We start from the raw sequence: 15,072 nt of genomic DNA, 5'->3' as shown, positions 1-15,072 counted from the left end.
GTCTATAACTAGTTTGTTAATACAGTTGTTGTTCATGTTGACTAATAGCTAATAACAAAACACTTATATTAGTGACATCTCATTGGTTGGTTTTCCTATTGTTTTAAAGACCAAACAATGATAATTTAAAAAAATTGTGAAGTTGCCCATCCCCAAGTTAAAAGTACTGATTAGTAGTAGTGCTCATAAATATTCCTTACAGCACTGGGATGAAGCAGCTTTAAAACGTGTTTTATCTGAGCAGAAGCAGAATCATTCAGTTAAAGCAGAACTGCAAGCGAGTCTCATTCAAGAGTGTTGATCTAGAGGGAGACTGTCTTCTATGATTATTCAGTGACTCACAATGTGTGCAGATTGATTCATCAATATAACAATCAGTGATGCTTTAACAACATGTTAAATGCATGACTTGTTCGTAAATTTCCTAATTAAGTCCTTGCACCACAGAGGAAACAAACAGGTTGACAGCCTTTCTTCAATCTAAGTCCTTAATAATCAGATTATTGGCTAACAACACTTTTTATTCCTGCCTCAGCTATGCAGTTACACAAGTTTCCTCTGTGTGTGTGTGTGTGTGTGTGTGTGTGTGTGTGTATGTGCAGAGCAGATAGAGTCCTGGGACATTTCTAACACGCTTCTTTATCTTCCAGCTTCAGATATGACGAACTCTACGACTCTCTACGTCTCTTCAACTGTAACAGAAGGTTCGTCCCCCGTTGTTCTTCAGAGCTCGTGTTAACGTATCATGACATCATAACCTTTCGCGTGCGCTGGTTTTGTGTTATTGACTCATTGTTCTTTTCCCATCATCAGGACCTGTTACCATCCTTCCCACACATGCAGACACCACCATGATTCAAGGTAACTCCTACACGTGTTGGTTGTATGTTTTCCATTACATCCACTCATGTGTTGAGACATGAGTTTATTTACTTCCAGGTCAATCGGCGGAAGAATAACTTTGTGGCCTTATGTTGTACTTCATCTGTTATTTATCACCAGTGGTTTACAAAACAGCTGTATTGTTTTTGTTTGTTTGCTTTCACAGTAATAACAACGGCCGCTCCCTCGAGTTCAGACTCTGTTATTATCCCAGGTACCTGACTGACTGCTCTTTATGCCTAACTCTTATGTTGCATTCATAATGCGTCAAAAGAGCATATAATGAATATTTTGTTTTGTTTTTCTAGTGGTTATTTTTGTCATCCTGCTGACTGTGACCATTGTGGGTATCTGGCTTTATTGGTATCTATGCCATAACAAAGGAGCCTATAGAACAACAGGGGAACTGGCTCCAGGAGAGGACCCCGAAGAAGATTACAGCAACCGGGATGCGAGCCAAAAGAAAGAATACTATATATGAATCTGTGGAAGGAAACTGAATTCACATGTATTTGTTTCTTTGTGTTATGAGGGATGGCTGCTACTTGTTGCACACTGGTCAGAGATTATCCCCAGGTTGAGATTTTAATGTAAATGCCCAGACATGCACAAGTAGAACCAAAGATAAAACTATTGTAGCGGTGAGTTTGACGGACGGGCAGCAGGTGGAGCACACAGACAGACGTGTCCAGATTCAGACAGGTGGCCAGACTTTTAAAACGTCCAGTCACAGTTGCACGATCACTAAATACTCTGCAGCCATTCTCGCCGCGGGGCGACTCACTCAACTATCTGCAATTTGTTGTTACATTCAGACACTAGTCTTTGCGTGTTGCATGAGACTGTTCTGGCTTTTATACTTGTTTACTTTTAAAGCGTTTGTTTCTATGCAGTCCTTTCATAAGCTAGTCAAATAAGGTTCTGCTCTGGAAGCCAGCCAAACGTGTTACATTGGATACTGATGTAGCTGCTTTTGTAACTTCTACCCTGAAATGTTTATGGATGACTTCCCTCTGAAAACATGTGGAAGGCAATAAAACTTGTTTTTGGTTTAGTGCCATTATATAGAGTTCATATTGGTGTTTTATCTCAGATGTTTTAGCTGCGTGTGTAGTTTTTTAGCAATATGCTCTTCAAATGCTGCTTTAGTGTTCTTCTACATGCAATGTCACTTTAGAAAAACAGTTTAGGGATTCAGGATAAATTTTACACAGTACCTAGAGCAACTTTATGTAGGAGACACTAGGCCTGGAGCAGGATTCACTCGAAGTCCGACCTGTGACAGAATGAACCAGGAAAAGGAAAAAAAAAAATTCCAAAACAAAACACAAAATTACAGTTTCCAGATTCCATTGATTACGGTTTAAAGAGTCGATACTGGTTTTAATATAGTGAAGAGGCGAAAGATCAAAATGACAAACTTGCAGAATTTCAAATTTCCAAAATAACCTTTATTCTAAACTTACATTTTAAATTTTAAGTTTAGTATAAAAAAGTTAAGTGCACCTAAGTTCTTTTTCAAAGTATTCCATCTTTGACATGTCTCAGCAAACTGTAGTGACACTCATCTCCTTTAGTAATCTTAAAAGATAGAATGTGTACCAAAGTCCATCACATCACTTTAGTACATACATCTATTTTACAAAATATTGTAAAGAGAATCCCTGAACTATAAATGTCCATATTCCTTCAACAGAGTGATCCATTTGCTGGCTGTGGTTGGCATAGCATCTACTGGTCAGCGGTAGTTTACAGTACTTCATATTGCTGAGACAAAACCACCATTATGCTGTTACTATCAGAGCAGAGATGGAAAATAAGGAAAACACTTAATGAACTGTATGGTGGAAGTTTTAATAGCTGTGGCCTCTTCTCTGGCAAATCTGGAGAAAATGAGCCATTTTGACACTTCAGTGACTTCTGTCACATCTGGAGTAGTAGTTTGCGTATAAATGGCACAGCGAAGGCTCGTCGCATGAATGAAACGGGTTTTCAGGCTACTTTTTCCGACTCGAATCAGACTCGCCACGTGCTTAATGTTGGTCGACAGCAACAGGGCTTGTCTCAGGGCCACAGCTCTTAAAACCTGATGGCATGTCGGATACCCAGTGACTCAGGCGCTACAACACACCAGAAATTAAAAATATCCACAAATATTGATGGTATCCATACTGACCTGTGTAGTGTTAGATGCCTTATTGACGTTTGCAGGATAACATATTTTGTAAAGACTCTAAAACTGTTTAATTAGCAGCACAAAATTGTCTTTAAATGAACAATTATGCTGACAGCGATATATATATATATATATATATATATATATATATATATATATATATATATATCGCCGTTGCAAACACTTTGCATACATTATCATGCTCTACTGAACAACGACACATCCTGACATATCGTTACAATGGAATAAATGTGATGATTAAGAAGAATTTTAAATGTAGAATGTTTAAAAATGTCACAGCTTCCTTTATAAAGACATGAAATCAGGATTTCTTTAAAAAAAGTAGCCCCTTTATCTGCAACGTTTCAGATTTGCTTAGCAGTGCATCCCAGATAAAAAGTTTGAATCAAATTTGTACATAGCAAAGGTGCAAAAGTACGCAACAACGCAAAGATGCAACTGTCCCACGTAAAGTGACATCAACATAATTATCTACTGCAGTCATCTCAGAGTGAGGGTTCTGTGTGCCAACAATCCTACAACTGCTTATTCCATGATATGTTCACCTTCAAATTGTGACGTTTAAAAAATTTTAAGTCACAACCAAACATGAATGCATTGCAGACCAAATCTTTGGTACAACCAGCTCATTGGTTATACGAATAATTGTATCAGCCCATCGATGCATGTCAATCACCTGAAAGTGAAAAACTAATGAAGAAATAATAAAAAAAACAACAACACTGAAATATTTAATTACGTCCCCGCAACCTTGGAGAATGAACTACAAACTAATGCTATTACAAAGGTGACATTCCTCTACTATAAAGAAATACTTTGAAAAACTGGTTTAATCATACTGAAGCACAACAGTGTAGTTTGTGAAACGAGTACTACAAACATTTAGTGTATAGACTCTGGGTATCCGACTGAAAACAGGAGGCATATAAGCTAAAATGTTACACCAACCACCCCTTCTCATTCAACCTACTATTTGGATTTATTTAAATTTCTTTCCTTTAAGTTTACTGAAGTTAATTTGCTTTAAATTAGGGATATCCCCAGTGCTCTTTGGCACTTGACTATGTTCATCTACAAGGTGCCCAAAAAGGTACAGTAAACCACTTTGAATATTTCATGGAATCATTTTTTTAATTACTTGCTTTAATTTTATTTGTTTAATTTACAAGTGATTTAATTTTGACAATCTGTCAGTGGTATTTCAGACACTGTGCAAAACACAAGACAATTCTAGCTAAAAGCATCCAAGATGCAGATTTTTTGTATAGTAGAGATATAATTTTAATAATGGTCATACTGGAATATACATGGGACTATTACACATCTAATAGTTAAACTACACTAAAGGTTTTCAAAAAAGACAAGTGAAGATTTCTTTTTTCGAGCTTTGACTGAAACTTTGCTACTGCAATTCACTTTCACCATAAAGCAGCTAAACTATATAACATGGGTCTCATATTTAAACATTTAATGTAAATAACTTTACAGGTGTACAAATAGTTTTAGTTTGTGATGTAATCAATCAAGGAGACCAGGTCTCTCTAACAAATGCCTGCTTAAACGGTCCAATCTTAAATGACCACAGTTGTTAAAGCCAATGAAGATTTATGGAATGATTCTATGACATTTGTCTAAACAAAGATCTGCATTTATCATCTCCAGGCAATCGCACATATTAATTGATCTCTAGGTCAGAAGTGGAGTACTGTACCTTTAGTCAGGGCTCTAAAATATTACATTCCGTTAGGTGATATCAGTATTGTGGCATGGCCAAGCAGCCTGAAGAGGGAGCCGTATAGGATGGGGAAGAAACGGGGGCATCATTTGGGATGGGGACACGGATTAGGCATGAGGGAGAAGTTGAGGAGTTGCTGTTACCAGATGGTATAACCTCCACTGGATCCACCCAGGAAGAAGTTATTCTTGCGCTGTGTCATTACAACATTGGCACCCTGCATGGCAGCCAGCTGAGCTGCGTTGGGGGGATGTCCAGGAGGTGGGGGCTGAAGAGGTTGAGGAACAAGCAGACATACAATGATTTTTTTTTTTTAAATGACAGCAGTAAACTAACCGGCTCTGTTAAATTCACTAAAGGAGGTGGATACTCACTGGAATGGAAACACTGCTGCCTGTTGTAAAGCGAGCACCAGCATCAAACCCACCGTCCACAATCACTGTTGAACCGGGTGGGTACACAGCCCCCATGGGGTAGTAAGCCATCGGGACATTCTGGCCCACTGGTCCAACAGGCATGTGTGGCTGCATGGGCATAAACACCTGAGCACCAGGATAGGGGGATGACATCTGAGGCACCTGACCAGGCACCTGAGGTGGAAGCACATATCTGGGCTGGTATATCTGAAAAGAACAATACAAAGAGGTGTGGAACGGTTAACTATTAACTAGTTTGCCATTAACGGCGCATTCATGACTTACACTATAAATGCAGTATTTACCTCAGAATATGCAGGTGGTGTGTCTGTGTAAGGAGGTGCCTGAGGAGACATTTGCATAGCAGGGGGGTATACAGGTGCAGTGCTCTGCTGAGGGTACACAGCCTGCTGTGGATAGGAACCTGCAGAACAACATTTCACTTAAGTAGGTATTGGAATCTAGATTGAAACCGTGAGGAGGCCTGCGCTTAGATTTAGATGTCACGATAACTAACACAATTCAGTTAACCTGACTGTTAGTGGTCATAGATGACTTCAATCACTGAGGAATAAGAGTAAATTCCCTGCGGCTTGTGGCTGAAGAAGCTTCATTTTTGTCAATTTTATTTCATCAATCAAAACAAAGAGGTCCCTAACTCAAGTCCTAGTTCAGATTTAGGTACAGCACAACCTCTGGGAATTTCCCTCACCTCCAATGATGAATATTAAAAATGGATATAATCACATATATATTCCTAGAAAAAAAACTGCATATGCACGTAAGCTTTTTTCTACACAAAGAAGCAGATTATCATAAAAACAAAAAAATAGTTAGTGTTGATACAGATTTGATCACGTGACGGGTCTCGCAAAACGAGAGGAGACAGTGAACAAAAACAATGAAACGTTCCAGTTCTGTCAGTATTTCTGATGCTAACAACCTGGAAATGTGCACGCTGCTAATAACGCCATGATAACGAAAGGTGACAGTAACTGTGACTGTGAACAGCGTCGGTATTTCATGAGACGTGTGGGCAGACAGCGTCAGTTTTTGTTGTCGTCCATCCATTATCTTCACCGCTTTTCCCCGTTCAGGGTCGCGGGGAATGGAGGGGGGGGGTGGTGTTGGAGCAAATCCCTGCCGTAACCACAAACAGGTCTCCCGTCCGTCTCAAGGCCGACGTTATAGAGACAGCGAGCCGCGAGCCCGGGTCCGTCTAGCAGCGAGGCGGCAGTGCTAACCAGTTTATTGTCACATACGTAGCTAAACGAGTAGCTCGCTTCTTCAGATGGCCATAACGACAGCCCCTCACCTCTAGTTTCTCCGTCAGCGCCGCATAGCTAACAGCTGACTAATCATATAAACGGGGTCTGGACAATTACCTTTGTTGCTCATTGTTCTGGGCTGGTTCGGATGCTGGGTAGTGTCAGATTAGTCGGAAACTCTGCGTGTCTTCTCACGGCCTTAGAACAGGTTACGACTGCTTCACAATCATTCACTTCCTTGTTTTTCAGCTTCTTGTTGTTGTGGAAGTGGTGACGTCACTGTGGCTGGCTCGACGCATGCAGAGTTTCACGTATGCGCGCCCCCTACAGGCGGAGAGCGGTCAGTGCCCAAGAACAGTCGGCTGAGCTTTCAAATCAAGCTTATGGATCAGGATCAGTGACAGCAGGAAAATAGTTTACACTGTCTTATGTTGACTTGATAAATAAATAGAAGACACACCTATATAATTATTAGATGATTCCATTTTCTAACCACATAGTATTTATGTTACTCACCAGCAACACTGAATAATAGGCACTTCCCACAGCAGACATTTTACCTTTCAATAATCAAAAATAATAAAAGACGGGTGAATCTAGTCTGGTTTCCTCAACTACTGAAGTTTGACAATTACTTTGTGAGTACAACACACTAAAAGTAAAAAAAAGAACAGGAGACAACTGAAGGTTTTAGGAACAACATCACTAATAGAAGGAGGATTGAGATGAAAATAAAATGTAGTTTTAGTCAAAATATTTATTTAAACTATTTACAAATATATAAAAAACATCTCTAACAAATGGAATGGTAGTCTGCTTATGTAAATGTTTATTCTTATCTATATTATATTTAGGTTCCAATGAAGTTAGACATATGTTCACAGTTAGAAAAACACAGACAATAGAATATTTCCACATTGTAAGCAGTTTGACCAAACACACTAAAAAGCAGCTGTTGACGCTGCTACACGGTCTTTGTCATGTTGGTCAGGCACAGAGACGACCAGTCCACGCACAGGGCTATTATACTAGACCTTTTTGCACGGTGGCGCGTGCTTAAAAGACAAGCTGAAACAATTTACTTCAGACCTGCACATCCATTTCAATGAAGAGCACGACACCGGGAAGCTGCTACACTGTATCGCCGCCGCTCGCGCTGCTCAGCCGCGATCCGGGGCGCGTCCCCTTTAAGAGAACCATGGCACCTCTCAAGTCGAGGCAGACATTTTTCAATGCAAGATTTTTTCTTGCATAAATTATGTTCATGACGTAGTGCAATAGGCCAATTTTGTGGCAATTTTAGCCGACTTTGCTGCTCAAATGGGATTTAGTGGGACACGTCAAGGATTCCCGATTATCTGAACTGTTGCAGAAAGGGCATCGCCATTAAATATTAAGAGAGAGGAGATCCTAACGTGGCTACCCTCCTTATCAATGCAAATACCTCTTTTGTGTGCAGTCACAGCGCCTGTCTGGGAGCTGAGATGAATTTTTAATTATGTGTGACTGAAACAAACTGTGACAAGGAGCTTTTGTAAGAGCGGGGGATTACAGAAAATAAGCTGCATTTACGCGGTAAGTTGAACGTAATAACCGGACCGTATTCTCGCCCGCTGCTCGCGCACAGCAGCGAAATGGCGAAAGGAAATGAGTTTTGGTTAATATGCAATGTTCGTAATTAGCATAATTTATATATTTATGATAAAGAGAGGCAAACACATAATATTCGATCCCCGCGCACGCGACGATCAGATGGTTTGTGTCGCCTGCGCTCGGCGGCCACAGCTTGGCGTCCGAAGTGGCCGCCGCCGTGGGACTTTTATTGGACAGGATGGGGGTGGGGAGCCCCGTCAACAGCCGAGGAAGTTTTTGACAGATCCCCGCGTCCGACGGGTCACTGCGGCGGGGAACGCATCACCTTCCGCCTCGCTTTGGACGCGTGGCGAATTCGGAACCACTTCGCGTCCGTTACCAGCGTGTTCCACTGCGCTTCCCGCAGCTTTAGTCTGGCCTGTTTATAGGCCCCTCCAAATAGTCTGGTCGTGCGCTGACAGAAATAGACACGAATTAAAACCAGCCCCCCCCCCTGCATTTGGCTCCATTTTAACCAGCATTCGCCTCCTAAGTACAGATGCTGCAGGCTGTAATGAAACTTTTTACGTTTTGCAAAGCAGATTGCGACTGAAGAATTCCGAGCTAGGGGTGATTTCATCAGCTCTCAACTTGCTTCACGTCGCGTAGTTCACGGGAACAGGTCCACAAGTGCATGAAGTGCATTTAAGCAACCCTCCGGCGTCCTTAATAAAAATAATAATGATAAAATACCCCAGCTCCTCCAGATGACGTCACCCGGAGGAGTGTGGTTGCTCTGGAGCTGGACTTTCAGGCCACTCACTCCTCCAGATGAGTTGAACCGAAACCTCCCCGGGTGATGACCTCTGTCAGCTGGCGGCAGTGAGACCGCACGGTTGCCTTTCGAGCGCGTCCCCAGGTTGTTGACCCGCTGTTCCTCTGCCCAGAATGCCAGGGCGCCGGCGCCGTGCTGCAGCCAGCCATGAACTCCCAGGATCTTCCTGCCAAAGGTGCCGCCCTCACTGTCAATGAGCAGGTAAACACTCACCTGTGCTCCTGATGACGCGCGCCGCCCCCGACGCTCCCTGCTGCTGTTTGCTGCCGTCACCCTCCATGAGCCAGCACATCATATCATAATGGAATGATTCCGCACAGCGTCTCATTGAGTTCAGGACCCTAATAATATCTGCTATGCCTGACAGGCTCATAGGTCTTTAAATTGCCATGCTTAATAATTAATTGTGTTTTTTCTCCCTCTCTGGTAACAATCTGTGTAGATAGTAAAAAGAAAGCAATGCTTTTCAGAGATGCATGGAGCCGAGCCTGAAGAAAGCATTGCTTGAGCTCCTTGTTGGCTGATGCTCCTCTCATTGTGTCGGTGCACTCATGCTCTTTTTTCATTTGTGTCTCTTTCTGTTGTGGTCGTTTTGTTTTGGGTCATTGTGTCCTAACGTGCTTGGCTTCTCTGTTCTCCTTAGCCATTCACTGTCTGACTGCAGAAGTCTTTTTTCAGCCATTTAAACCCTGCACTTTGAAATTCCCTGCCAAAGACAACCAGGTATGCATCCTCCTCTCTTCCTGCATTGTCTTTCTGCACCTTGTCGTCCAGCCCAGGTTGTCTCGCTGCTTCTCCTGTAGGCCTTTCATTATTGCATATGTAAAGGGAGAGTTGACAGTGGATCAGTGGGTTAAAGCGTTTATGTATTGGCTACTGTTAGTTATTTGTTCTTTAACAACATTTCAATTCTTATTCGCTCATCGGCAGTGAACTCTGATGCCTTATAGTGGTTTCAGCTTCCGCCTCTGATCACCGTGCAGGTCATCGTGATGTCCGGCCATGAGACCATCCGTGTGCTTGAGGTAGAGGTCGATGCGCCTCTGCCATCGTCGGCATCCGATGTTCAGAATGAAGGCAAGGCTGAGGAGGAGGTGGCTCGACCTGCGGCGAACCCAGAGGCCACCAGGACCCAGGAGAGCACCACCGTAGCCCAGAGCACCGGCGGAATAGGTAAATCATCACATCAGAGGATGGTAGTTGGTTTTACATTAAACCCGGATGTGCTCGGTGTAGCTCGTGCATGGTTTTTAGTTTCACCGACATCACTAAGAACCATGTGTGTGCTCCTGCAGTGCTGGGTGAGCAGCAGGTGCTGTCTGTGGAGGCTCCAGCCGCTGCGGTCCCAACGCTAACCCCTGCTGTTCCCATCAGCGTGTCCCTGTCGCAGGCCCAGGCCACCATGCCCATCACTGTACAAGGCTGCCCACAGGTACTCCATGTTCACCATTAGTCACCAGGAAACACGGCTGTATTTATAACCGTTTGGTTCTATTGGAAATGAGCTACTGTAGGGCTCGCAGTATGAGTAATGCCCGTTATTGCCATGGGGCAAATGACCTTATTTCTATTTCATCTTCTTCACATGATGTTTCTTGTTCATCTCAGAGGGACTAATGTCAGCATTGTCACCCAGGGGCCAGTGTCTGTGATTTAGTGAAGCTGTTGGGGTAATTGTCCATAGCACATTGAATGTGAAAAATGGAACAGATCTCATTTCAGATGCAACGTTTGGAAATACTGGGGAAAAGTCAAACTATATGTATATCTATAGATATATATATCTATAATTTGATATAGATGGAGACTCCGTGGTGCGGTGGAGAAAGATGGAGTGAAACACACTGTCAACTCTGCTACTGTTCACTGTAATTCTGCCCCTGTGATGATACTGGGATGGTATGAAGGTGGTGAGAAAGTCTGCTCCGATCCTCCCTTTACGACCTTTTCCTCCCTTTTTGCATTAGGTCCTTACCCAGGAAAGTCTGGCCACGCTGATGACTGGTATGATGGCTCAGACAGGGTCCCTGGGCCAGCCCCTGCTCATCCCTCTCAGCATGGGGGGATCCATTGGAGGCCAGGGTGGCCTGGCTGTTCTCACCCTTCCTACCACTAACGTAGCCACGCTCCCAGGCCTGGCGGCAGCGACCCCGGCTGGGAGCCTCCTCAAGCTGCCCTTCGCTGGCCTCCAAGGTGTGTGTGTGTGTGTGTGTGTGTGTGTGTGTGTGTGTGTGTGTGTGTGTGTGTGTGTGTGTGTGTGTGTGTGTGTGTGTGTGTGTGTGTGTGTGTGTGTGTGGCTCTATGATGATCATCGAAGCTTTTCCCACCACACGTCCTCACATTCAAGGCTTCTGAGCATGTTTCACAGAGGATGAGAGTCCTAATGCTAAACATCAACCTCTGCATACATTTGATTCTCAGCTGCAACTGTCCTGAACTCGGTCCAGCCTCAGCTGCAGACCAACCCCCAGGCCGTGTTCCAGCCTCAAGCGGCTTCGGTGCAGGCGGCTGTGCAGCAGGTGACGTCTCAGCCAGTGCAGGTCACCAACGCTCAGGCGGCGCAGGCGCCTTCGCCGTCCACCACGGTCTCTCAGTCCAACATATCTGTGGCGGCGCTGCAGACAGCTGGACTCTCCATCAACCCTGCTATTGTAAGACAGCCACTGCGAGGCTTCGCCTACGCTACCCTTCCTGTGTGTGTTGTTCGCACCTTGCGCGCCACGTGACTGTGTTTTGTGTCTCAGATCAATGCCGCTTCCTTGGGAGCTCAACCTCAGTTTCTCAGCTCCCTCGCTTCCACTCCCATCATCACCAGTGCTATGTCCAATATGGCCGGCATCACCAGCCAGATCATCACAAATGCCCAGGGACAGGTAGGAGCCATGAGCTACTGCCATTTATTAACACACAACACAGGTATATGACCAAACCTCAACCCTTCCAGGTGATAGGAACCCTCCCACTGTTGGTGAACCCTGCCTCGCTAGGCGGAGGGGCAGCTGCTCCCACCCTCCCCCTGCAGGGTCTGCAGGTCCAGACCATCACCCCGCAGCTGCTTCTCAACACACAAGGCCAGATCATCGCCGCTGTGGGGAACGGAGCTGCTACGGTAGCGACGTCGGCTGCAGTTCTCACCAAAGCCGCAGCTCCTCCAACGCTCAGCAAACCTAACACACAGGTAGATTTAAAAAGAGTAAATCACTGAATTAAACAATTATTATGGCACTTTTAAGTCTAAGAATAGAATGAATTATTTCCGTCCTAGGCTTCAGTAACAACTGTCAGTCAGGCACCAGTTGTCATCGCCCCACAGCCGTCTGTACTGAAGACGCCCACGACGCTCTCCTCCACGGTCCCCATCACCTGTGGAGACATAGCAAAAGTGGGCCAGCTTGTCAGCAGTACGTACAACAGCCTCTCCCCACCAAACACAGACCCATTTAGAGCAGCTAGATATTTTTAACCAGACTCTTCACTCCTCGCAGAACCCCAGCAGATAGTCAGCAGCGAGGAGGGCATTAATCTGGAGGAAATCCGGGAGTTTGCCAAGAACTTCAAGATCCGTCGCCTGTCCCTGGGGCTCACTCAGACACAAGTAGGACAGGCTCTGACTGCTACGGAGGGTCCGGCCTACAGCCAGTCCGCCATTTGCAGGTAATGTTGCTGCACGGCATCTAGAGCAGTGTTTAGCGTAAGCAATGAACAAATGACATATGTCCAAATATTTCATTTATTCTGTGTGATTCTTTTTTTGACTACAGGTTTGAAAAGCTGGATATCACCCCCAAGAGCGCCCAGAAGCTGAAGCCGGTGTTGGAGAAGTGGCTGGCCGAAGCCGAGCACTGGAACCAGAAGGGCCAGCAGAATCTGATGGAGTTCGTAGGCGGCGAGCCCTCCAAGAAGCGCAAGCGGCGCACCAGCTTCACGCCGCAAGCAATAGAGGTGCTCAACTCGTACTTCGAGAAGAACGCGCTGCCGACCGGCCAGGAGATCACGGAGATAGCCAGGGAGCTGAACTATGACCGAGAGGTGGTGCGGGTGTGGTTCTGCAACCGCCGACAGACGCTGAAAAACACGAGCAAGATCAACGTCTTCCAGGTCCAGTAGGAGCCTCGTTCTGAGAGGTCCCCACTCATCTTCTGTCCCTCTTGGGCAGCTGAGCAATTATTGCAGCAACACAGTTGCAAAAGTAATTTTATCTCCTTTGAGACTGAATGAATATAAACTTTTATAAAAAACAAAACAAAACATGGAGGTAATTACACATGGCTGAAGTATTTTATGGCTCTACATGTGTACAATGGGTACTAGATCAAACTGCATGGTCCTCTCATCATGTACACTTTTAATAACATCATATTCATATTTAAAAATATATTGAGCTTTTATACCAGTGTTTTTTATAGGCTGCTCTTGTCAATTCTATTTAGTGGGCGTGTGTTTTAATATAATTACTGACACGATGACTGACAATACGCTCATGTTTGAATAATGTGAATGTTTTCAAGAGTTGAACTGCTCATCTGTTTTCTATATACGTAGTCTTTTTACTGCATGAGCAGCTCTTCAAACATCGGTAAGATTCTGACTGGCCATAAGCAGGCATCGCATCGCTAGTCTTAGTTTTGTAAGAACTAATGTTGAAGGAATGCCAGAAATCATTTTGCCCTCTGTGGACTCCAAAAAGTGTTTTATGACAATCTTTTGCTTTTAGTGTTTGTGAGGGACGATCACAAGGATGAGTTTAATGTGCAGTTGCTTCCTCTACTTAATCTGACTTTGGTCATTTGATTCGGTGGCGTCACACTGTCGGCTGTTCACACAGAGGCCAGTTCTGATGTTCTATCAACAGCAAGTTCCTTTCAAAATAAAGCTCTAGTTTTGGCTGCTGTCAACTAATCTTAGTTTTTTTTAGATATAAAGTTTGTTTGTCTGTGAGTTACTGATACACATACTGTGTGAGTGCGTGTGCGTGTGTGTGTGTGTAGGTGATGTAAGTTTGCTGCAGTGTGTCCTGTTTTTACACTCAGTGTTTTATGTGTTTATCATACTCTGAGAGTATCGTGTTTTCATCATTGCTCACTGTTGTGACAGTTCCATTAATGGCTTAATGACACTTTTCATCTTGAATTAGACAAAGTGTGTATGCAAAATAAGAGCTTAATAGGTCTATTATGAAGTCAGCTGAAACATTAGTGCCAGATTTTCTTAGCCTAATATGAATCAAATTGATTAACTGACATAAAACATGTAGCCAACAAATGTTTAATGTGTTATTAGTTTAATCTTGAATAAGATGAAATTGTGCATGTACAGTATAAAGTTATTTTATGTAGGAACAGTGTTATGGCAGTTTTCTTTACCTTATGTAATTCAACGCAAGTTCTTTGCACTTTAGTGAAGATGGGAAGTTAAAGGGTTTTAAATGCACGGTGCAAAGTTTTGGTTATTGTTGGTCTCAATCCTTGTTGAAGAACTGAATTTCTGTATTTTGACAGTTTTAAGAGAGACAGAAACTTTGCTTTGAAAAATGTAGCAGTACTGGAAAAGTATGTCAACTTGACAAGAAACATCTGTTGAAACTAATTTGCTTTTTATGCAGTTGAATTGTAAAATACTGCAGAAGAAATAAAAAACTAATATGCATTAATCTTTAAAACATTTTCTTTACTATATCTGAATTTGTTAAATTTTATGTTACAAAACACATCTGTAAAAGCGTAGGCTTACATTGCATATCATACTATTAAACTAATTAATATCAGAAAAGGTTTTGCCTTTATGGTTGTGTAAGTTTTAATGTTGGTTAAAATACAATACTGTTTATTGTTCTAAGTTATCAATGGAGGAGAAATAGAAGAACTAACAATAGCTGTTAGCTATTTGACTTTGCAAAGCACATACAATTTCAGATCTTAGAGACATAAGAGAAAAATAAAAGTTGGATGCTTTTTGTTATTTTCTGTCAGGTGATACAATAAAATTAAACTTTAATAACCACTCAGTGTTTTGGTGATATATATTTTAACTACTGTATCCTAATATTACATAAATACCTGTCAATCTATGCATGACATTAGGTAGGTACAGTAAGTAAAACATCACAAAATTTTGTAATCATAACCAAACTATTCTGGTGAACACAGCGACTCCATTAATTCCCTTTG

General features: G+C 43.1%; 2 protein-coding genes across 7 annotated transcripts; one reads left to right on the top strand and one right to left on the bottom strand.

The window, feature by feature from the left end:
- Positions 1 to 2,311: 2,311 nt before the first annotated feature.
- Positions 2,312 to 6,775, bottom strand: dazap2 (DAZ associated protein 2). The gene is made up of 4 exons (XM_029155641.3): positions 6,616 to 6,775; positions 5,536 to 5,654; positions 5,189 to 5,437; positions 2,312 to 5,082 (listed from the first exon to the last, which is right to left on the bottom strand). Exons 1-4 carry the CDS (start codon positions 6,626 to 6,628, stop codon positions 4,954 to 4,956), a joined length of 510 nt encoding a protein of 169 aa, XP_029011474.1. The 5' UTR covers positions 6,629 to 6,775; the 3' UTR covers positions 2,312 to 4,953.
- A 755-nt stretch (positions 6,776 to 7,530) lies between these two features.
- Positions 7,531 to 14,910, top strand: pou6f1 (POU class 6 homeobox 1). 6 transcript variants are annotated; one of them, XM_055510107.1, is made up of 12 exons: positions 7,531 to 8,073; positions 9,018 to 9,106; positions 9,584 to 9,628; positions 9,889 to 10,078; positions 10,201 to 10,337; positions 10,873 to 11,098; positions 11,327 to 11,556; positions 11,650 to 11,778; positions 11,850 to 12,083; positions 12,171 to 12,306; positions 12,391 to 12,559; positions 12,667 to 14,910. In XM_055510107.1, exons 2-12 carry the CDS (start codon positions 9,053 to 9,055, stop codon positions 13,010 to 13,012), a joined length of 1,896 nt encoding a protein of 631 aa, XP_055366082.1. In that variant the 5' UTR covers positions 7,531 to 8,073; positions 9,018 to 9,052; the 3' UTR covers positions 13,013 to 14,910. The 6 variants fall into 6 exon arrangements, with proteins under 6 accessions (XP_055366082.1, XP_029011469.1, XP_029011470.1 ...); XM_029155637.3 differs by having other exon boundaries at positions 7,533 to 8,073; positions 9,549 to 9,628; XM_029155636.3 differs by lacking the exon at positions 9,584 to 9,628 and having other exon boundaries at positions 7,532 to 8,073.
- Positions 14,911 to 15,072: the final 162 nt, after the last annotated feature.

The sequence above is a fragment of the Betta splendens genome, chromosome 7, assembly GCF_900634795.4.
Source record: "Betta splendens chromosome 7, fBetSpl5.4, whole genome shotgun sequence".
Taxonomy (NCBI): domain Eukaryota; kingdom Metazoa; phylum Chordata; class Actinopteri; order Anabantiformes; family Osphronemidae; genus Betta; species Betta splendens.
The sequence above is the reverse complement of the archived record's forward strand: the minus strand, read 5'-3'. Positions and strand labels throughout refer to the sequence as shown.